This window comes from Ruditapes philippinarum, unplaced genomic scaffold, assembly GCF_026571515.1.
Source record: "Ruditapes philippinarum isolate M1 unplaced genomic scaffold, ASM2657151v2 ctg2557_1_1_1_1, whole genome shotgun sequence".
NCBI classification, from domain to species: Eukaryota; Metazoa; Mollusca; class Bivalvia; order Venerida; family Veneridae; genus Ruditapes; species Ruditapes philippinarum.
Genome location: NW_026859120.1, coordinates 84,010 through 109,754, shown reverse-complemented (window position 1 = coordinate 109,754; position 25,745 = coordinate 84,010). Strand labels below are relative to the sequence as shown.

Sequence of the window (25,745 nt, the reverse complement as noted above, 5' to 3'; positions counted from 1 at the left end):
TATGCGCAAGGACTTGAGCTACAGATCAATCCTGTAAAGTTTCATTGAAATTGCATAAGTGGTATAAGAGAACTAGTCCGGACAAACTTTAAAAATAAAAACTATTAAAGGGCCATAACTCTGATAAAAATCATTGAACCGGAAAATGCTGACAATATGCACAACTAGACTTGGTACTGATCATTCCTGTAAAGTTTGGATGAAATTGCACCAGTAGTTTATGAGGAGTAGTCCGGACAAGCTATTGTGTATCTGGCAACACACAGAAAAAAACACCTTTTTATCAAAGGGCCATAACTCGGCCAAAAATCATTCAATCGGAAAACCCTTGCAATATGCGCAAGGACTTGAGCTACAGATCAATCCTGTAAAGTTTCATTGAAATTGCATTAGTGGTATAAGAGAAGTAGTCCGGACAAACTTTAAAATTAAAAATTTCTAAAGGGCCATAACTCTGACAAAAATCATTGAACCGGAAAATGCTGACAATATGCACAACTAGACTTGATACTGATCATTCCTGTAAAGTTTGGATGAAATTGCACCGGTAGTTTATGAGGGGTAGTCCGGACAAGTTTTGTGACGGACGGACGGACAGACGGACAGACAGACAGACAGACAGACGGACGGACAGACGGACAGACGGACAGACAGACGACGGAGAAGTGATCCCTATATGTCGCCACTACTCCGTAGAGGCGACACAAAAATGGCAGCAAAACGAAACACACTGCTTCTGGAAAATCTTAATTTCAAACGCCTGTTGGGATGACCTCAGACAAAATGGTCAAATATATTCATGCAATTATATGTTTCCATAAGGACAAGAGTAACACAAGTTCTGTAAATCCTATAGTTATCTACACTTAATTCATTCAACTCACAGACTGCAAATTATTCACCAAACTGCCCCCAAAGACTTACTTTAGATACATATGTACCTAAGTGATGTAATTTAATGTAAATATTCATTGACTTCTGAGGCTTAGTTTATAATCAGTATTATTTGATATTATTAATGCAAAATGTGACTCTCATAATCTATGATTTACAATGCTTAATTTATACAATCATATTTACATGTAATAACTGAAACAAAATTAAATTGCTTTAACCATATAAAAGACACTATGATTTAGTGAATGAAGTAATGTCAGGTTAAATTCATATTTGTCAAATATCTCTAGTAACCCATGATACCATGGTTTTTTCCTTACACACATACATTGTATATTCCAATGACGCAAGTTTTAGTCCAAGGATTGCCATTTTAAAAGCAGTCAGAACATACCATGGAGCCTCAATACTCACCTTGAATTTCCATTCCTATATGTATATGGTAATTCTGTAACTTTTTTATAAATAAAATTTGATCTTCTCAGTGTATTAGATTACAAGCTGTACAGTATATCTCTTAACAAGAGCTGTCACAGGAGAGACAGCCAAGCTCGACTAATAAAATACTGGACGCAGTAAGGAGGACAAAACTATGAAAGAAAAATCAATTATGTATAATTATGTATTAAGTTATAGTAAAAATAACATTTGTTAAAATAAATTCCAAGATCAAGGGAAATAATTCTAGAAATAGTCACGCTAGAGTTATGAACCTTGTCACACAACATGTATGTAATGATAAGAAGTATATATTTGAAGTTTGAAGTAGATACCTTAAAAAGAAACAAAGTTATAATATTTCTTAAAGAAAATCCTAAGTTCAAAGAGAGATAAATCTGTAAAAATTACTTCAAGAGTTATGAACATTGTCACATAAAATATAATTGATTATAAGGAATAAGTATTTGAAGTTTGAGGTAGATACCTTTAAAACTAAAAAAGTTATAGTAAAAAATAACATTTTTCTAGTAAAAAATCTAAGTTGATGGGAGATTAATTCTTGCAATATTGGTGCTAGAGTTATGAACCTTGTCACATAAGATGTGGATGATGATAAGGTACATTTATTTGAAGTATGAAGTTGATCCCTTTAGAAATAAATAAGTTACAGTAAAAAATAGTATTTTTTAAGGAAAATTCTAAGTTCAAGGGGAGATAAATCTAAAAATATTGGTGCTAGAGTTATGAACCTTGTCACATAAGATGTGGTTGATGATAAGGAACATATATTTGAAGTTTGAAGTTGATACCTTAAGAAATGACAAAGTTATAGTGAAAAATATTTTACTGCACCAAAACTTTAATCTGAAATCTGGACGCGGCCGCGGACGCCGACGCCGGGGCGAGTAGGACAGCTCTCCATATACTTCATATAGTCGAGCTAAAAATGGATGTCCTTGAAATAGAAGCCTTCATGTACATTGTAACTAAAAAGTATGAACATTTTTTGATTGATTTCAGTAAATGAAATTATGTTTTGATATCATGGAACACGTTTAAACTAATGAATGGACTCCCAAAATCTCAAACATGTGTGCCCAGTCTGAAATTTCAAAGGAAAACCCTGGCTCCAGAACCTATTGGGTGCTTAACAATAGTATGTCATTCTACAAAGTACCTTTGGATGTGACAAACTTGTTCAGGAAGTTTCAAAATGCAATATAATGGGTGCATAATATTTGTTTTCTTAAATCACACATGATTCTGAAATTCCCATTCATAGTGACTTTCATGTCAATGAAAGAATAAATACGTAATAGATATTGCAATCCTCAAAAAGGTAACAAGATATTGAAGATGTAATTAGTTAAATCTGATTTTCTGTATTTGTTGCCAGTCAATTAAAAAGAATTAAACACTATCATGATTATCATAACAGATTTTATACATTACAAAATGTACATGTATATAAGATGAGAACCATTATTGAACAATTTGTGACAAGATTTTGATATTAAATGCCTACTAACTATTCATGGTTGAGAGATTTGATCAGGCAGAGGCAGAAATGGACAGATCATTATCATATAACTTGCCATGGATTATATTTGGAGGATATTTCTGACAAGATGAATAATCATGTCAAACTTCATGCTAGAGGTATGACTCTTAGATTATGGATACCCCTGTGAAATGAGGTTCATGAAATTATGCATATTTAAAGCCAATCATGAACTGTTCATAAACTGGACTTGAATAGTTCATGATTGGCGTTCATGAACTTTTTTAAATGAACTCTCCTTGAAGAATGTTCATGAACTGAGTCACTTACAATATTGATTCCAAAGACCAGCCAGAAAGTTCAAAGGAATATTATCAAAAATTTTCAATTTTCACAAAGGGGAATAATTCAGTCAAAATCTATGGAGACATGGGTCTTGTAGTAACAATGACAGTGAATGATAATCCTTAAAGACATGATACTAAAATCATATGAATGATATGTATTTTTTTTTCTTTAAGGTGAACATTATAATATATTATATAAATTTTATCTATATGATATGATATTATGAAGATCTACTACAGCATGCAAACCTTTTAAATAAAAAGTTGTGCTGAAAAAGTAAGTCTCTTATTGACAAGTTGACAAGTGGTCAGCTGTTAAAAGGTTATTAAAATTAAACAGAACATTATCAAATTTAAAACCATTATGTTGGCCTATCAGAATTAGATTTTATATGTACTTACATGTCTTATTTAAAGGTGCCAGGTCTTAATCACCAGGTTATACAAATTAAAAAGAAATAGATACACCTTGGAAAAATTAAATCACTATAATCAAGTGTCCTGTTAACCAAGTAAGTAAACAATTAAAATAAAACTCACATATTTACTAATTAGACAATTTACCCTCTCAGTGTAAATTGCATATTTTAGTATGTTGAACTGATTTTGTACATACTTGTACATGTATGATACTAAGAAATTAGAATAATATGTTTTGTAATAAAAATGAAACAGGGTGCATAAGCTTGAGTAAGCAGGTATGTTGTTTATGGTACATGCGACCGGGGGCTGCCTTAGGGGCTGGGGCTGGCTGCTGCTACACTGTGCTGGGGTTGCGGCGGCCCTTATTGCACGTCACAACTTCTCCAGTAATAACAGCAACACTGTATGGGAACCTAGACCTCCGGTAGAGCTATGCGGTACCAGTTGTTTAAGCTGTGGGGAATTAGCCGAGGTCTAGGCTGAGTCCTGATACAGAATATAAAGTGTCCACCCCAAGCAGTCGGTCACGTAGTTTACTATCAGTATGTAGAGTGTGATAGCAGATAACTTTGATGAAATGAAGATGAACACAAATGTTCCTAATTACTTATTCAATTTATTGATTTTCTTTATTTCACAGTTTACTAATATTATATTCCATACAAAGTTTCTTAAAGTTCACTTTCATTAAAATATATTAAGTCCACAATGTTTCTTATCAAAAGGGTTTCCAAGATACTTTTAACACACTTTTACATTAATTCTAATTCCTAATTTTAAAAGTTCTTATTTCTTAATTCTTAATTCTGTCACCCTAAAGATTCTAATTCTTCATTCTTAAATCTTAATTCTGTCTTAACTTATTTTTGTCTCTCTATATATAATAATCTCAGGTATTATTAATTTAAATAATTAATTGAATAACCAATGAAAATTGAAAAACATTGACCAATGAAAAATAGAAAAGTATTACATGATGCTTAATCTGGATAAAAATTATCTATGAAAAAAGGTATAAAACATATCCTGTAAGTTACATAATTTCCTAATAGCATTAATTGCTAAAAGCTACAAAGTATTATAAATAAATAGCACCTAAACCAAAAGGTGTTGATAAGAGTAAAAGATTTCTAAAAGTGAAATAATCTTCTTAAGTGTCAAAAAGACTGACATATGTGATATTTAAGTATTAAGATAAACTTTACTAAAAATATGCCTTATGGCTTTTTACACCTAAATAGTAAGTTAATTAACAATATGATTATGAATTCAAAACATTACATTAAATCTGAAAATAAAGCATTTATCATAAAACATTATAATAGATTACATACACACTCACATTCATACATGAAAATATTATTATTATTATTTGCATTTTCTTTTTGTCATTTTATAATTTTATTATTTTTACTTATTTTATTTACATAAAAAACTGGGGTCAAATATGCCCTTGGTGGCAGTACCCTCCTCCTTTATAAAGTTCGTCCCCGAACTTAAAGCAATTAAACAATATATACATGATATTTACAATACTTTTCTTCATGCACATTTAGCAATTATTTAGAAATATTTATATGAACATACAAAAGCACAAAAATTCAATATGATGACTGTGTTTCTAAAGTTCTTTATAATACATTTATTCATTTACACACTAATGTTTTTGTTTCACACTGTTGTTAAAGAATTTCAACTTGATTTACTGTCAATTGTTCACAATATCACAATAATCTCGACTGCTGTAATTGTTAGTTTCTGTGGAGTGCAAATTTTATTAGTACATGACTTACATACACCGTTTTACATGTGACCAATTTTATATAGACTAGTTTAGTTGAGTAAAATTTTTAGAGTTCATTAAATACAAAAATAATCTATACAGTATGCCTGAAAGTTATCCATTCTTTAAAGTTGCACTGTTCAAGCAGCAATTTAAGGGTTTTAAGCCCGGCCACTGTATAACTCACAAGTGCTCTAACTTAAGAATGGTTACCTTTAAAATCACGAAAAATAATTCTTAATTATATCAACATAGATGGAATATTTCCCAAAAGAAAAAATATTTTACCATTAAAATACATTCATGACATTCATTTAGTCAAATATTGTTTTAGCTAATGTCAGATATAATAAAGGTTGGGTTGATTAAATATGTCTGCAGTCATATATTAATCTTAGCACTATAAAACACCTAAGAATAGGTTAATAAAATACCTTTAAAATATCTAAGATCAGTCCACCTTATGAAGAATCCCCTTAATTTTTTTTTTTTTTACAATTTGCCACTACCGGTCCTTGAATATATATATATTTTTTTTTTTCATTAGCTGGTATGTTTATAAAAACTTTTATAAAATACATTTTTTATAATTCGTCTTTAGATCATTTAACAACTGTTCATTACATCCCGGCGGGACTTCATCCAGATTTAGCCATTCTGGTACAATTTCTGGATTTTGAAAATTTACTAAGCACTGTATTTCCTCATCCTGGTTAATTGTAATTTCACTGATGTTGTTTTTAAAGCTGATTAAGTACATCCTTTTTTGTAATTCATGTAAGGTACCATTGTGTTTTCTTTGTGTATGTTCTAATTTGAATTCTAAGTGCTTCTTTTTTATAAACTCTTCTAATTCAAGGATAAACTTTCTAACTAAATAATATGCTGTAAATATGTTTTGAATTTCAGGTGTTTCATTGCCTTTTTGAACAAGGAAATAGTAGACTCCATAGATAATTTTGATTCCAACAAGTCTTTTGTTTTCTTTATTGTTTCCATCTTTTGCTAATGAATTTATATTTGATTGAGATTCTGTTGATTCTTTAAAAAATTTGTGACCTTGTTGAAGTGGTTTCTTTCTTCGTTTACCTGACATGGTTTTGTTTGCATGAAATTCTCTTATTAATTGATTTGGAACTTTACAATCATAGTGCCATTCAGTGCTGTTGTTATTGAACTTAATTTTATAGTACAGTGCTCCATTGCTACGGTTTGATGCTAGTATCACTTTAATATCTTCTACTTTGAAGGGTTTACATATTCCTTGTCTGCATTCTATACATTTTGATTTTATTTCTGATTTCTGGTTTACAGCATCATGTAAATTTTGTTTTTGCGCTTCATGTCTGTTCTGATTTTGGTTCATTATTTCTGGCTTCTTATTTGATATGTCTGATCTAATTGCCACATTTTTCTGTTCATGGTTTGATCTATCATTCACATCTAGTCTTTTACTTTGTGTTTGACATTTGTTTCTATTATCATTTATTTGTTTTTTCTGTCTTTCATTCTTATTTCTATGCATGTTATGACTTTCTGTATTGGACTTTTGTCTTTGATTATCTTCCTTTCTTGTATCGTTTTTGGCTTCTTGCCTCTGCTGATTTGTATTTCTACTAGTTTGTTTTTCTATATTACATTTCTGTGGTACACTATTTCCCTTTCTTTTGTTCTTACTATTTCTGTTGGCATCTTGCCGTGGTGCAGTCTCAGTTCCTTTTGTTCTAACTCTGTTACTATTATTATTTTCTCTTGATTGCTTACTTCTTTCATTATTTACAACTTGAGTTTGCCTATCATTTTGCCTATTTCTTACATTATTCTGGCTACTTTCATTACTTCTTACATTTGTATCATTTTGTCTTGTTATCCCATTCGAAGGGTTCACATCATGAATCTCCTCTGGATCTAGCTCATCTTCTTGATTCTCGAGTTCTGTTGGTGGATTGGTTGGTCTGTTATCAGGGTCAAAGTATGGTTTAAGTCTCATGGCATTCACCAATGATTTAACTTCTTTGTTGGTCTTCGCATGTCGTAATCTGTAGGTGTAGTTTGGTCCAATCATAGTAATGTAATATGGTCCGACCCATCTTCTATGTAACTTTGGTGCTTTCCCAGGTGGAACTTTAGTACAATACAACCAAACTCTCTCAGCAGGTCTATATTCAGGAGCTTTGCTGTATTTATCATGTTGATATTTGTACTTTTCTTGGGCTCGCTGAATATTTTCGTTTGCTAATTTCCTACAGATTTCCAAATTTTGAAGAATTTTGCCCAGATGTACCTTGTAACTTTGTGGCAGATGATCCTTAGGTTGCAGCACTGTGTCAATCGGTAACCGCATTTCCCTACCATATAGGAGAAAGAATGGGCTAAAGTCTGTTGACTGTGTTGCTGGTGTAGATCTGTAAGCCATCATTATTCCTGGTAAAAGGTCTGTCCAATCATCTTGTTGACCTTTACAATAAGCTCTGAAGGCTTGAAGAATGTAGGAGTTCTTGGACTCAACCAATCCATTTGTCATTGGATGATAAGCACTTGTAAAGGTTTGCTTGATGTTAAATAGCTCTGATAAAGCCTTTACAAGGTTTGACATGAAGTTTTTTCCTCTGTCGCTAAGTAGTACTCTTGGTGCACCATATCTTGAGATGATTTCCCTAAACAGTACACTTGCAACTTCTTCACATGTTTGCGTTCGTAAAGGAAAGCATTCTGCCCATTTAGAATAGCTGTCAACTACTAGCAATATATGTTTATATTTGTCCTTTGTGGTAGGAAGTCCACTCAGGATGTCCATCTGCCATCTACTGAAAACATCATCAACAGGCTGTGGTTGTAATGGAGGAGGTTTGGAGTTGAAAGCTCTCTTTGACTGTTGACATACTTCACAAGTCTTAACATACTGTCTTATGTTCTCATACATTGAAGGCCAGTAGTATTTGTTACGAAGTGATGCATATGTCCTTTCAAATCCTTGATGTCCGCCTCCTGCAATACAGTCGTGATACTGTTTCAGTACATCATCTCTTAAAGTCCTAGGAATGGCGATCTGCTTGACAAGGCGTTCCTCTGGCAACACTTGTTTTCCACGTCTGGAGTAAAAGTGATGTAGGATCTTGTCGACCAGTTCATAATTGTAGGATTCTGCAACTATTGTTCTGGCTTTTTGCTGATCTTCCGGAACTTTACGATTGGCAAGATAGTTGTATATATCTTTGAAGTCGGGACATTCACGTTGATGCTTAGCTAAGTCTTTGAATGCCCCTTCTTCAGGATCCATGGCTTGTTCTGATGTAAGAGCTGCTATAATTGTCTCTTCATCTTCACCAGGGTACACAAGTGTCACGCCTGTGTATTCTTTGTTTTCCTCATGTAGTGAGCCAATGTGGTCGGCTAAGTCACTAGAGGCTGCTTGTGTTGAATCTTGGAAACGTTGTCTTGATAAGAAATCGGCATTGCAATTTGTTGAACCTGATCGGTGGAGGATATCGAATTGGTAACCTTGAAGAAGAATACTCCAACGGCCTAAGCGCCCTTGACAGTCCTTGATTTTCTGAAGATATTTTACAGAGACGTTGTCAGTGTACACCGTAAATTTCCGTCCAGCAAGGTAGTGTCTAAAATGTTGTATCCCTTCTACTAGTGCCAGTCCTTCTTTATCCGTTATATGCCACCGTAGTTCATTGTCGTGCAGGGCTCTTCCTCCGAAGCAGATTGGATGTTCCTTACCATCATGCATCTGGGAGAGAACATATCCTATCGAATAATCTGATGAGTCTACCGCGAGAATAAAATCTTTGTTGAAGTCTGGATATCTTAATATTGGTGCTGATATTAGTTTCTGTTTTAATAATTGAAAGGCATTTTCACATTCTTCAGTCCAGTTAAATTTTACATCTTTCTTTAATAAATTAGTCAAAGGTTTTGCTATTTTTGCATAGTTCATCACAAATTTTCTGTAGTACCCAAATATTCCTAACGTTTGTTTCACTTGTTTAGCATTCTTAGGTCTAGTTGCGTTTTTGATTTTATCTGTATTTTCAGGTAGCACTTTCATTCCATCTTTTGTAACAATATGTCCTAAATATTTCACTGATTTAGTTCCAAATTTGCACTTTTTGGGATGTAATTTTAAATTTGCTGATCTTAAACTATTGAAAACTAGATCTAAATGGTGTAAATGTTCATCAAAGTCATGTGAAAACACTAAAACATCATCAATGTAAACGAGAGCAATTTTGAAGTTCAGGTTGCGAAGCACTTTAGTCATGAGACTTTGGAATGTCATTGGAGCGTTTACCAGTCCGAAGCTGAGCCTATTAAATTGATAAATTCCCTGGTCTGTAATGAATGCACTCTTGTGTTTGGTTGAATTGTGTAGTGGTACCTGCCAAAATCCTGAACGTAAATCTAGTGTAGAGTACATGGAGGCTTTGGCATCTGCAAGGGTATCAAATACATCAGTCATGTGCGGAATGGGAAATGACACTGGTTCGGTTACTGCATTCAGCTTCCTATAATCCACAGCAAAACGCCATTCATTGTTTGGCTTCTTTACTAAGACTACTGGACTGTGCCATGGAGAATTACTTTCTTCGATGACCCCTGAATCTTCCATTTCTTTGATCAGTTTCTGTAGAATTTTTCTTTTCTCTGGTGGTTGTCTATAAGGACCTGAACTGATTGGTTTAGAGTTTCCTGTATCAATGATGTGTTCATGCAGATTTGTCTCCCCTAGTTCTGATAAATCTTTTGCGAAGATGTCACGATTTTGTCCAAGAAATTTGTATAACTTTTGCTTTTGTTCATTGCTAAGTTCATGGTTGTCAATGTCTATTCCTAAATCTTTCACTAATGTTTCATAATTTAAAGTTCGATTTGATTCTGTAGCACTTAAGTTGTAAATGTTTGCTGAATTTTGTTTTTTGAGTACGGATATAGATTTTGGATTGTCTATCACAGAAACTTTTGCTATTCTTTGTCTTGCAGTTAAAAATACTGGAACACTGGTTGGATTTAAAAGTCTATAAACACTTTTAGAATTTAGCACATTTGTAATTGTTTTTCCTCCAGCTAAGTCTAGATCCTGTAAGTTCATTCTTGGTTCTAATAGCACTGTTGAATCAGAATGTATTCTGGATATTCTTACTGGTATGATTATTTCACTATGTGGTGGTACTATAACTTCTTTGACTGTTGTTGCCCAAGATGTTTGTGGAGGAATATTTTTCTGAGTTGGCACTTTAAATGTTCTAACACTTGCAGAATTTGGAACCATCATTTCCAATTCACCAAAATTGATTTGAACCTTATATTTTCTTAAAAAGTCTATTCCAACCAGAATCTTAGAATGTAGTTGTTCAAAAACATGAAAGTTATGTGTAAAAGTTTCACCCTCACATTTAAATGTTATATCAATTTGACCTAATACATGATGCTTTTCACCACATACTCCAATAATTTGTTGACTTCTTTTTAATTTTGCATTAGGTGCAACCATGTCCAATAGATATTTATTAATAGCACTTATATCGGCTCCAGAGTCTACTAAGCAAGGGGTATTATGCTCTCCTATTGTGATTTTCATATAATTTTTCTCCATCTTTGGGTTAAAACCAACATCCATTATCAATTGTTTCTTTTGTGATCTATTTAATTTACAATTTTCCTTAGAACAGCACCAGTTCTCCATTTTAGCAATATAAACTTATTTTAAATTGAAGAAACTCAAAAAATGATTGTTCACATACAAAAATTTGTGAACCAAAAATAACAAAAATAGACCTAAGCACATTAAAATTTTGCAAAAATATTTCAACAAAAATTTCTCTTAATCTAATATACAGCTTAATGCCCTATTTTTCCTATCATAGTATTTTATTCAATTGCCCTAAAACAGACTCATTATTTGGTCACATATAAACAGGTATATGAAAGGCATGCACACAAAAATTGCACTCACCCAACATCCATCTGATAATGTCCTCAAGTGGTCTTTGTGGCTCCGTCCCCTCACGTAAATCCTGCTGCCCTGCGTAAACAAATGTTTGAATCTGTTCTTCTAGTGCCCGATCATCTCACTGATTTTGTCGTTTTACATCTGTATTTGTTTCCTCATGTCATAAAATGTCCAAATGATCTCTCAGCAGTTTACTGAGTACCCGGATTCTCCACCAACTGCGACCGGGGGCTGCCTTAGGGGCTGGGGCTGGCTGCTGCTACACTGTGCTGGGGTTGCGGCGGCCCTTATTGCACGTCACAACTTCTCCAGTAATAACAGCAACACTGTATGGGAACCTAGACCTCCGGTAGAGCTATGCGGTACCGGTTGTTTAAGCTGTGGGGAATTAGCCGAGGTCTAGGCTGAGTCCTGATACAGAATATAAAGTGTCCACCCCAAGCAGTCGGTCACGTAGTTTACTATCAGTATGTAGAGTGTGATAGCAGATAACTTTGATGAAATGAAGATGAACACAAATGTTCCTAATTACTTATTCAATTTATTGATTTTCTTTATTTCACAGTTTACTAATATTATATTCCATACAAAGTTTCTTAAAGTTCACTTTCATTAAAATATATTAAGTCCACAATGTTTCTTATCAAAAGGGTTTCCAAGATACTTTTAACACACTTTTACATTAATTCTAATTCCTAATTTTAAAAGTTCTTATTTCTTAATTCTTAATTCTGTCACCCTAAAGATTCTAATTCTTCATTCTTAAATCTTAATTCCGTCTTAACTTATTTTGTCTCTATATATATAATATTCTCAAGTATTAGTAATTTAAATAATTAATTGAATAACCAATGAAATTTGAAAAACATTGACCAATGAAAAATAGAAAAGTATTACATGATGCTTAATCTGGATAAAAATTATCTTATGAAAAAAGGTATAAAACATATCCTGTAAGTTACATAATTTCCTAATAGCATTAATTGCTAAAAGCTACTAAGTATTATAAATGAATAGCACCTAAACCAAAAGGTGTTGATAAGAGTAAAAGATTTCTAAAAGTGAAAATAATCTTCTCAAGTGTCAAAAAGACTGACATATGTGATATTTAAGTATTAAGATAAACTTTACTAAAAATATGCCTTATGGCTTTTTACACCTAAATAGTAAGTTAATTAACAATATGATTATGAATTCAAAACATTACATTAAATCTGAAAATAAAGCATTTATCATAAAACATTATAATAGATTACATACACACTCACATTCATACATGAAAATATTATTATTATTATTTGCATTTTCTTTATGTCATTTTATAATTTTATTATTTTTACTTATTTTATTTACATAAAAAATTGGGGTCAAATATGCCCTTGGTGGCATACATATAAACCATTGGTGCAATTATCACACTGTACTTTTTTCCACATTTATATGAACACACCTTTTTATCGACTAATAATGTCAATAAGAATGTATGAACGCTATTTTGTCTCCTTTCATAGCATTTCAAGAAATATTATCGACACATATATGCCAAAAAAAATGGCGATGACAAATTGTCTGTCCTACAATACTTCTGTTCCAACAACTTAGTATCTAGGGCAATTATATCATTATCATACATAAACAATATCTTGAACCCTTAAATTAATACAGGTTATAATTAAAAGTATTATTCAGGATCAATCAATGAATTGATCAAGGAATCATTCAGCACTGATCAGGGAATCAATCAGCATTGATCAAGGAATCAATCAGCATTGATCAAGGAATCATTCAGCACTGATCAAGGAATCATTCAGAACTGATCAAGGAATCATTCAGCATTGATCAAGGAATCAATCAGCATTGATCAAGGAATCAATCAGCACTGATCAAGGAATCATTCCGAACTGATCAAGGAATCAATCAGCATTGATCAAGGAATCAATCAGCATTGATCAAGGAATCAATCAGCATTGATCAAGGAATCAATCAGCATTGATCAAGGAATCATTCAGCACTGATCAAGGAATCATTCGGAACTGATCAAGGAATCAATCAGCATTGATCAAGGAATCAATCAGCATTGATCAAGGAATCAATCAGCATTGATCAAGGAATCAATCAGAATTATGAAGGAATCAATCAGCATTGATCAAAGAATCAATCAGAATTATTAAGGAATCAATCAGCATTGATCAAGGAATCAATTGATCAGCATTAATCAAGGAATCAATCAGCATTGATCAAGGAATCAATCAGAATTATCAAGGAATCAATCAGCATTGATCAAGGAATCAATCTGCACTGATCAAGGAATCAATCAGCATTGATCAAGTCAATCAGAATTATCAATGAATCAATCAGCATTGATCAAGTCAATCAGCATTGATCAATGAATCAATCAGCATTGATCAACGAATCAATCAGAATTATCAAGGAATCAATCAGCATTGATCAAGGAATCAATCAGCATTAATAGAGGAAAACAATCAGCATTGAACGGATGATCAAGAAATGAAAGTGTTCAATAAAGGAATCAGTCAGGATAAATCAAGGATTACAAAGCCTTGCTGAGCAAAGCTTAAATAACCACTTAAATTTATAATATTTTAACCCACTGAAATTCTCAGGGGTAAGTTCTTTTTTAAAGATCAAAGCTAGGTCATTATTTTTATAGTACATGTAAGTGGGTATGTTTTATTAAGTACAAAACCCTGTGTTTTAGAAATTGTTTAAAAAAAAATGTCGCAGTCTGTAACTATAGAAACAAATTTTCATAACAAACAAGATCATTTAAATTTCAACCATAAATAATTCCAGGAGGAATTTTCTATCAATCTCAACATTTTTTTACATTAAACAGCTGCAAGAACTGTCAGCAAAACTTCAAACGAGCGTTTATAAGTTGGTCAATATTTTATCAAATTATTTATCATGATCCTCCTATCACGTCAATACAACTACAAGTTAGCACTATCTGTGCTGAAAGAATAAATCTGACATTGATTGATTTGCAATATACCTACATGTAGTAAAGGAACCTTTAGACACTTAGAAGTAAAGTAAACATGTATCCTTAAAACTATAACAATAGTGCATAAATTTAAGTTGAGTTTCACTTGCTCAACTGAACATGAATTTTTGTTTTGTAATAGATAAATCACTCGCATACACATGTATTTCATGGGGATTTTTATTCCATGTCTAACCAAATAATATGTTTTTCATAAAAATATGTTCTGTTTTGAAATTGTACCCAGTGTCTTTCAAAAAGAATGGTCTAGAGTTATACCAATTTTACAAAGAAAGATATGTCTCTGCTGAGTCACGTGATTAGGTTATCTACAGACTGTGATAGATCTGGCATAGTACATCACCGTTCAAAAAATCAAATTATTACATACTTTTTTGTTAAATTGATCAAAAAATTTCTGAAAATCCTGGCCAAGTAACAATACATTATCAGTTTTTACTTTATTAAGTGACAAATTAATAGATTTGCAATGAATAAGGATTTTTTCGTTCTCTGTGCCAATGTAAAAATCTACTGCTAATATTTGAAAATATAGGAGCGAGTTTCATAAGCTTTTTTTTTTATTTACGCATTGTTCCATGACAAAATAGAACATTGATTTTAAATAGAGAAAATGTTATTTAATCGTATCATGTAAAGATTTTATAATATTATGACGTTATTTACAAATATTTGATGTTTTATTTGGTGCATTTGGTGCAGTTTGTCAGCAAATATCATGAACAAGAAATCTATGTTTTTCAACAGATAATGGCTTTCAAAACATTATCTGAAATATTTATCTTTTTCACAAGTTTGAAGATTTTATAAAGAACATCATGTTGTAAGAATTTTCAGTTTCGCTAAATATTGTATTTAATTTTCACCCATTTCTTGAACACTTACACATAACTTGAGTATGGCAAACTATATATACAGAGTTATACCGAGACATGTTAAATTGTAGCGAGAAGGGTTTACATAGCGCATTTCAAAACCATTCTATTTGAAAGACCCTGTTGTACCAGAGAAAGGAGACAAAGTGATTATTAGTAAACCTATATATTCATTATATCCTTGAGGTATTTATAAATTAACACATTTTCAGCTATATTCACAACTTTTAAGGTATTATTTCTCAGTATCATAGCCAAATATTGATCTCTTACAATACATATATGTATGTATATTAAACAGCTGATGTGGGTTTCATGTATTGTGTTTATTATGTTATAATGTAAGCCAAAAATGGTCCATCCCTTAGACTGGCCTTTATTTACAAAGTAAAAATTAATTTTTATCCTCAAGCACGGTTAAATTCCCCAAATGAATTAGTTAACTGTGAAATTGATTGAATATAAATCAAACAAAAAAATAAGAATAACTTAGCCTGACCACCATATGAATTATTTAGTGGGGGTCAATCAGAATATTCCCAGCTAATGAGTTATATGTCTACAGTACAGTATGATAAAGAATTTATTACAATATTGAGTTCTATCTCAAGGGCATAAAATGATGTTATCATTTATATAAGTCCCAGGTTCTATGCTTCATACTTTATAATTGAACACTCACACTAAACCTGCTAAAAAATATAAAGTTCAATCAATAACCAAAGAGCTATAACATACACAATCTTATTTTTTATCAAATTTATGATATGAGAACAAAATTACAATAGATCACAGAACTTAATTTTGTACCATGCAAAAATGTACAAAACTGACAGTTTAAAAAATTTCTTTACAATTAATGTTAATTTTAAGCAAAATATACACATGATTTAAAAAAAAGTGACATTTAAAATACTAGAATCTAGTATATTAAAATCGTAAAATGTATTTTTGTGAACTAATTATGATTTTAATGACATCATAACTTCAGCAGTTCAGTAAATGTCTTTCTAGTGTTCAGGCAAAATACATGCAAAATTATTTAAAAACGCTTGATTTTCTTATCAATAAGATCGCTCCGTAACTATATTCTGTTGCGTAATGTTACAGACCAATCAAGCATCCTTGCTCTATTTACAAACACAACTGTCAATCAATGTTTGTTGATATTATTATGTAGGAGTTATTGACAAAATTTGCATGTACATAATTGTTACTTACGTTCCAAGAGTTTCTTTTAAATCATATTTCTTCCTAATATCGCCATCCTTCCCTTTGTCTTTTTTATCTCCATCACTCTTTCTTCCAAACAGTGGCATTTTCGATTCAATTAAAATTTAACTTCCATCAAAAACACTGCATACACGTTCATGTATTGTATCTTCACTACTTCCGTCAACCAAGATCAATAACTATGACGTCATTAATTTGCGGGCACCTGTTAGCATTTATTAAATCCCCACGCAATTTTAGCATTGAAATAATTAAAGGATATTCATTTCTATAAATACTCGATTGGTTTGAAAATAAATATTTCCAACCACGAGATGAAAATGAATCTTTTATTTATAGGAATAAACTCGAATTTTCTGTTTATTATATATTTTTTCCTCTATTTTGAGCACGGATTTATTACAAGTCAAAATATCTCCAATACAATAATATGTTTCGCTGCAAAAATCATTTTATAGTGAACATAATAAAAATGAAAGTATGCAGTTTATTTCGTCAATATTTCATTTTAACGGACATATGTACGGTGGCACAAAGGTGACATGTGCGTGTGTGTTTTTATTTATCTCGTGCGCACGAGATACCATGTCGTGGTCACGAGTTACTATGTCATCAAATAATTCTACTACATTTTATCACAAACTGTGATCGTTCCATATTTTAAATTATTTGGTTAATTTAATTCATTTTTAAAATGGATAGGGCCTACTAAATTATCGTAAAATCTGGGACATTATAGCTTATCATGTATACTCACACGGTATAAAGTTTCAAAACATAACTCCGCACTAATTAATTAAAGTATAGGTCCATGACATAATTAATTCCATTAATGCTCACTGACAAACACTTTACCTATACAAAATCTACATGTCTAAGAACCAGGAACATTAATTTCAAATGGTCATCAACTGTTTCCAATTAGATCATTCCATTTTTCAAATTCTTAAATTTAATATATTTAATTCACAGTTTTTGGTGTTCCATTTGGGAGCTCTCACACGAAGTTGTTTCTGGAGGTCAAAATATTTTTTAGAATTATTGCTGCCACTTTGACTTAGTTAACACTTTAAATGTAACATACGTTACTTTTGTCACCTAGTTTTTTTAACGTCGAGGATATGTTGTAGAAACCACGGACTGTAATAAAGTTCAAGTAAAAACTTACGTTCCAGCATAAATGAGACTTCTTTAACTGACCAAAATGAAACAATTAAACGTTACTATCATCAAACGTACATAATATTGTTTAAACATGTAAATGGAAAACAACATAAAATTGTATTTTTATGACACCAAAACTTGTAAATAAAAGTGCAAATTTTACATTTAAGTTTGAATATAACGATCAATTTCATTAATAAGCAATTGCATTGCACTTTACTCCAACTTAAAAGTTCAACAATTGTAGAAAATTATTTAGATCTTCAGTCGGGATAAGCATGTCTGTTAGTAATGGTTAGTTTATTTTAGATGTAATAAGATACAAAAGTGGTCAACAAAGGAAATACCAGCAGAAATGTTTAAAAAAAGACGTTCGTTATTATTCTCTGGTGATATGATGAACTCGTCATCATTGAAATTCACGACTTGTATAAATCAACACCTCGGAAATGTGACCTTTAAATTTCTTTTTAATCAATTCGCTAAAAAGTACAAAGTAACTCTAAAAGAAATAAAACACGACTTTTAAGCAAATTTAACTAAAAAAAATCATTATAAAATGTATTCGTGACGTCATACGATTATTCCATATAAAGATAGATATACATGTAGATAGTACGAGAATTTCAGGACTTGGCAGAAATATTTTTCGTGTTTGATTTGGAATGTTCTGACTGATGAATGCGGTAGGAGGACATACTTAACAATCATCATTATAACTCAAGAAACTAGCTACCCCTTTTCTGGGAAAATCCGAGATTGAAAACCCAAAAATAGAGAGAGATAAAGAATCCTTAAAGAAAGTCCAAAAAACAACAAGATTGAAAATGTTGCAGAGCCTGTTAATGGACGATAATGGAAAGTGAAATTTACCGTCCACGACCCGTAGCACCGGCTTTAAGCGGAACTCACATTTTACATGAACTGCAGTCCAACTAATTAGACTTGTCAAAGAGACACCGAGATGATTTTGGACGGGCGCTGTCTTTTTTCCAGTAACGGTTTGACAGAAAGAAAAAAAGTCTGTAAAATGGGTCAAACCGTTCACGCCAAATTAATTAGGCTACATGAACTGGTAATGAAACATCCGCAGATGTGTTCATACGGCGGTTATCTATGGAGGTTATTCGTTGCCAAAAATCCAGCCTTTGAAACTTGACAATGCATACTTCGGTTCTACTAAACAGATTCGTAAAAATCTAATTGTCGATCCGAGAGTTACATACTGCACTGGTATTGTTTGGTTTTATTAACCTGTCAATTACATACTGATTACACAGTCGATGCACACAGTATATTAATCTTCGGTAGATGTTCGGTAAGTTCCGTGAGATGTACGCTATACAATGGAATTTAATTTAATTTGTATCGCTAAACTAAGTGTACTCAGCGTTAAAGCACAAAAGCGTAAATCACGAGTTTATAATCTAAGTGCAACACGTGTTTTAAGTTCATGTTTTTTTCTTATTATTACTTTCAACATTATTGAATCTATATATGATTATTTTATGTTGTTCGTTTTGTTTATGTTTTACTAAATTTTGTTATGTATATACTCTTTTTAAATAACATGTCTTTTAAGAATTCATGTTTAAATTTAAAACGGATTAAAATCAATAAATGTCTTTTCAATGCCGTAAAACATACTACAAATCTGTTCCATTAAAATATACTGCAAAAATAAAGAAAGAGTACTAAAACAATGGCAACAGTAAGGATCGAACCACAGACCTCTCAATTATCAGTCATTCTCTTTACCGACTGTCCTATTGTGAATTAACGAAAACCTTTACATTAAGCTGGCGTGACTTTCAATCCATGACTAATATACTCCACATTAATTCTCGTAAACTACACGGATCAAACCGAAGTGGGATCGAATATTTAAATGAGTCCTATAATGTATTCATAATTGACAGGTAAATAAAATCAGACTATATTAAGCATTTTGATTATCTCGATTTGATAAAATTGAAGCAGTAAACATGCAACTTAGATAAATTGTAAACTGTATTTATAAATGTATATATAACTTAAAATTTGCGACATGTAGAAATGTAAATGATAGAACGTACACAATACGTTTAATGCTGTGCATCATGACGTTGATAATGTAACAAAACTCAGGTATACAACACTACACACATTTGTAAACGATTTTGCAACTTCCATATATGGAATTATCACGGAAATAGACGAAAATTAATAGGCGGAGCCAATTTTCACGAAAGCAGAATATAAAGAGAGGTAACTCTTGCTGGTACACACATATTTCAAATTATATAGAAACTGTTATAAATTTCACATACATCAACTGCATAACAGTTGACTTTGAACATATTCTAGTACGAGCCTAGTGGCTCGGGTTATATTTCCACACAACCTTTATGTAGGACCATATAACCTGTCAAAAATCAGTATAACTAATAAAATTTATGTATAACAAAGGGTAAAAAATACATGTGTATACATGTTCCTAAGCATACATTAAAGTCAAATAATGTTGTTAATTGTTGATGGTTTTTTGTTGCTTTTTTTTCAACGAATAAACGAAAATCATGCAATATGAAGACAATAAGCTCAAACAGCACATGCTTGGGAGAAAAATATTAAGTAATAATTCGTTAAATATCTACTTTATAATTCTACCAACAAGAAGGCATGTAATGAGCAATGATCTGAGAAATAAGAATGCGCGATGTTTAACATGTCATGTATCTTTCTATGATAAACCGTAATTTATTTAGTTTGAATCGAGTGGTCAACCTAAACATTTATTTGCTCGATTAAATCCAGAACATAAACGAATCATTCACTATTCTGTAAAAAATAATAATCAAAGCTACCATGTATTAATGGCGGATCCGATGTGAATATTTTATAATTTAACACTTTTAGCTTTAAAATGGGGCAGACAACATCAAATGTAGCTCGAAAAGTAACAAGGTCAATATCCTCTGTATTTTCTTCAACTTCAGACGACCAAGCAGAGCCTGGTGTTGGAAGATTTGCTGTAACGCCATACGTATTCAAGAGGACTGGGTAAAAAACACTGAAAAACATAGCACGATAGGCTTAAAAAGAAGTTTGGATATACTTTAAACAAATTAATATACAACGAAAACGCAATAAGATTACAATCGATACTACCTCAGGGTTTAATCCAGAACATATTAGCTAAAGTCCCTGTCAAACTAAACTAGCGTTTTAATTGGTGATTGTCTGCATTCGGACTGCGCAAACTGGGTTCTTTGCGTTTCCTCTGCGCTTTCACAGTGCTCAAACTGTGCCGAAGTCGTAAAGCTACATTAAAGTGCTGTGCACGGTAATATGAGCATGGTAGAGACGCTGCACAATCTCCATATATAAGGACTGTGGATATCCACGGCGTTCATTTGGCAATCTGTCTACACTTTAATGGCACTCCTTGTGTTGTAGGAGATGCTACTGAGTTGCTACGGCGTCCTTACTGCAATCCCACTGCATTCTTATCAGAACGCTGAGTGACAGTGTATGTTTTGAGCATGCTCAAAATTCACACCATTGTTCGGCGTTCTATAAGATGACACTGTGATGCTTGTGATCTCACTCAGTCACTGCACTCACTTTGGCATTCTGAATTTTCTTTGAACACTGTGAGAATGCTGCCCTTGTGTGACAGGAGTTTTACGGAAAGTCAGTGGTTCTACTCTGATGCCCATTCATGCCTTAGAAAATGAAAAGAAGGGTCTTCCGCCACCAGTAAAGCTGGAAAGTCACAATGATGAATATGACCTATACTGTATTGGGGAGACATAAAACCCAACCAAGAAAAAGACATAGACAGTAAGAATGAATTGGGATTTTGTTGTTTAATGTGATAGCATCCTCAGGACTTAGGGTGATCCAGACCCAATCCACAAGCCTTAAAATTTGGAAAAGAAAAATATTGTTTTGCAAACTGAAAATCTCAGACTGACCAGGATTTGAACCCCTGACATAGTGATTTCTAGGAATTTGACCCTCTACTGGTCAGGGACCATCAACCGGACACTTTTTGAACATTTTTCTATACAAATTTCATAATTTTAAAGCTAGAGGTACGAAAATTTGACACAGTACAGCTAGGTTCTTCTCCTAACTAACAAACTAGTTTGTTTAGTTCTGATTATGTTGACACTTATATCCGAGGCCCGTCAAGGAGGGTATCAAAATTACCTAAATTGTACATACTACAGTACCATGTGTCCGGACAGATATGTAATAACGTTGATTTAATTCGGATAAAAGCTTTGGTGTTTTTTTTTTATTTTTAACATGACACACAATATTTCAGCAGCAAATGCTGAAGTTTAGGATATTCTATTGTTTACTTTGCAAAAAATTATTGCTGTTATATGAGGTCAGGCATTGCTTTCTTGACCCCCAAATTTCAACGTCAACATTCTTAAAATAGACATTAAAATATTACCATTTACGGAGGTTGAAATAAATGTATTTACTTAATTATAGAAGAAACATGCATTTATTGTTGATAAAAAAGTGACTGACAACCACTGAACTAAGCAAATTCTAAATCAAGCATTTTCGGGGCCGTCCGGGTTTGGTGGTTGTCCGGTTTTGGTGGTCCCCAACCAGTAATAAAAACAAATTAGGATAGGATCAGCCCTAGAATAGGGTCAACTTGGCCCTTTTAAAGTTTAATAAAAAACAAAAAGGAGTTAAGGACATAACCTGAAATCTACACACTTGATGACTTCACTGACCCTTCAAAAGAATCTGTCCATCTTTGATGTTCACACACAGGTAGTTCCTGCTGTTTAATCGGAATCATCAAAGGTGATGAAACTCAACTGACTTGCACTCATTTATTTATAGAACAGAAGTTAAAAAAATTGTCAAGAAAAGATTACACATGTTAAATTCATATTGCCTCTGTTGAAAAATATTTTTATCAGATAATTAGCGGGCCAATTATTCATAATTGACATATAGAGGATATTCAAGTTTTTTCTACAAATACAGGATTTATTCATCGAAAGGTATGGAAATAAATATTTCATGATAGGCGTTAACCACAAGTGAAATGTCATAATTTTCATACCACAAGATAAAAATGAATCCTGTAGTTATAAAAAAAAACTTGAATTTTCTGTATATTAGGCCATCCTTAAAAAAATGTTTGTTTGCAGTAACGCGACCGACTCACAAGATTTGCCACTACTCAAAATTTTTTTTCATGGTCTGGATAAAAAAATTTTTTTTTTGTGCTTGTGCTTTGTTTTCGTTCTTTTAAAGGTTAATTGGAGAAATAAAATGTAGGTCTTATTAAATTAGAATTCAGTTATCAATTTATTAATTGTTAACAGATTATCAAAGCATATATTGTCCAGCATTTTGAAATTCCATGTTTATTTGGGAGTACAGTTCAATAAAAAAAAAAAAATCGACCTACCTACCCACCTTGAAAATTCTGGGTCGGGTTACTGCAAACAAACATTTTTTTAAGGATGGCCTTATATACATTTTCCTCAATTTTGACATTACATTTGTTCCTTTTATCATTTAATCAACATTAAATCTAAAAATATCGATCTTCAATTTGCCCCCTTTTGAAGATATTTGCTAAAATAATTGTCGATCTGATGAATCCCTTATACACTGTGTGAAGCTGTACACGATTTTCCTATTCATTCCGCTAAACGCTGCCTATAAACATTTACGTTTTTTTTTAACAAATATAGACTTTTGGTCTTTAGAGTGAACTTATTTAACCAGAATAAAATTTGATTTGGTATAAAAGTGAAAAAAAACAAAAACAATTTCCACGTGCTGATGCAATATAATTTCATTGTTTCATAATAAATATTAACAACAAAACAATAATTAAACTATGTAGTTCAGAGTTTGTTTTGAATATCTATAAATTTTGAAAGTCTCTTGAAAAATATCATAATCAGCAATGCTATTGTGAGCATTAAATGACTAATCTGTAAACATTTTTATTGCAACGCGCTTTTGGACTCCAACTTTTTCATGCTTGCGAGTCCATGTACTCCATGTTTTAAAGTCCTAGTGAGAACCCTGCCGTAAGGCTTTATTCAAATTGCTTAACCGATGTCCTACTACCAACTTTCAATACATGCATTTCTTACGATTGTGTTCAAGTTCTTAATCTGGAGATAGGTGGAAAGATGTGAAAAGTTGTAATTGGCACAGATGTTGTTAAAATGAAAATTAGTGTTAAATTTTAAATGAATTGTATGCATTTCGACAAAAATCTTACATTGTACATTCTTTAACAAGTTCAAATCCTGTACATTCTTTAACAAGTTCAAATCCTGAAAAAGGTGATGATACATGCCTTTACTGCTTTAGGAGATTGGCGGAAACTTGATTAAGTTACCACATGACAAAGTTATTATTTATGTACAAACATCAATTAAATTTGTATGTTTAATGTGTTGTTCTTCCTAAGATCTATTTTGTCAAGTTAGGATATGCTATATAAAGAGATATGTGTAAAATGTTCTAACTTATAACTTCAGGCTTTGTTTCTAACTTTTTATCAAGTATTTTTTCATGTTTTGAACAGGTCAATGTATTTTGATGAGGATGGGGATCTTGCTCATGAGTTCTTTATTGAAGTGAAGCGTGGACATAAGTATATTATGAAACGCTCATATGAAAATCTAACTCCACAGGTAATATCATGGGTAAAAAGTTTTATTTGCTTCTTAACAATCTGATATTATGTACTGCATAAATTCTCTAATAAAGGCCCCATAGGGGTGTAAAGTTAAGGGAAAAGAGTTCAATATTATTAAATTATAATGAATGTATAATGTTTTTGATTTACATGTATTTTCTGCTGGATTATATATTCTGGAAGCACCTGCTGTGTAAAAATTTGAGCTTATTTAGTTGGATTTATAATAAACTGCTTTTGTCCTAGTAAGTTAGTGTAACTCTGTTTTCTTTTTTATTTAAAAAAAGAAAGGGTCAATGTGTGATTGAAGAATATTCAGTATGATGTTCTCAAACTTTATGCTTTTCAAAATATTGAGAATTTCACATAATATTGATATTCCATGATTGAAACTTGCAATTTAGCTATTCAGCAAATAAAATTGGACAAAAGTTTACATATTAACATATAGTATTGAACAAGAATTATGTCTTTACTGTGTTGTTATTTAATAAAATACTGTTTAAATTCAATAGATATCAATGTTTTTATATTTTATTGTTTCAGGGAGAAGTTGAACTTTCACATCCTAGATTTAATGTAGATTTTCCAACTGTGTTATGTAGAGCCCCGTACAGTTGATGTTCACCTTACATTCTAAATCTTCTTCATTATTCCTATAGACCAGTAAAATAACAGCTGAATATATTCTGATGTCACCAGCTTCATCTCAAAGTATAGTTCTTATGGTAACAGTGTAATATAGAATGTCAGCTAAATTGAGATTCCAACATGATCTTTATAATCTTAATTTCTATTTTTTGCATTTTTATGGTAAACAATTTTTTTCTTCTGAAAATATTTATCTGTTATTAACAGCTTTACATGTTCTTTAATGGATATGTTGCTTTTCTATCATGTGACTATTGCACTTATATAGTAAACTTTGAAAATGTTGCTAAGATATGACGTGTAAAGGTGAGACCATTATGTACAAGATTTCATCATATGAGCCGCGCTATGACAAAACCAACGTAATGCGTTTGCGACCAGCGTGGATCAGAATCCATGCTGTTGGCTATCAGTTTCTTTACTTGTTATAGGGTTGGTAAGCGAACAGCATGGATCCTGACCAGATGCGCAGGCTGGTCTGGATCCATGCTGGTCGCAAACACATTATGTTGGTTTTGTCATGGCGCGGCTGATAACAGAAAGCTTCATGATTATGTATTTATTTAGAGTACATGTATTATGTTCCTAGAGAAGCGATATCTTTACACTTTATACCTGATACCTTTAAGCGTGTAACATGTGAAAGTCATCGATTTATTATAACAATACAATGTAGAATATTGTGCTGTTTACCTATTACTAGCAAGACATTAAAAAGCAAAAATAGTGTAAATGAAGACATTGTAGTGATAATC

General features: G+C 32.1%; 2 protein-coding genes across 2 annotated transcripts in view; one reads left to right on the top strand and one right to left on the bottom strand.

The window, feature by feature from the left end:
* LOC132755312 (calcium/calmodulin-dependent protein kinase type 1-like) overlaps nucleotides 1-16,659 on the bottom strand; it is a 73,529-nt gene extending 56,870 nt beyond the window's left edge. Inside the window, exon 1 of the mRNA XM_060746163.1 lies at nucleotides 16,476-16,659. Within this exon, the coding sequence (XP_060602146.1) occupies nucleotides 16,476-16,573 (98 nt within the window). The 5' untranslated portion in view covers nucleotides 16,574-16,659. The remainder of the gene's footprint in view (nucleotides 1-16,475) is intronic.
* A 3,821-nt stretch (nucleotides 16,660-20,480) lies between these two features.
* LOC132755310 (tumor suppressor candidate 2-like) lies at nucleotides 20,481-25,130 on the top strand. The gene is made up of 3 exons (XM_060746162.1): nucleotides 20,481-20,693; nucleotides 24,226-24,334; nucleotides 24,886-25,130. The coding sequence occupies exons 1-3, from the start codon at nucleotides 20,557-20,559 to the stop codon at nucleotides 24,958-24,960; spliced, it is 321 nt and encodes a 106-aa protein (XP_060602145.1). The 5' UTR covers nucleotides 20,481-20,556; the 3' UTR covers nucleotides 24,961-25,130.
* The last annotated feature ends 615 nt before the right edge of the window (nucleotides 25,131-25,745 follow it).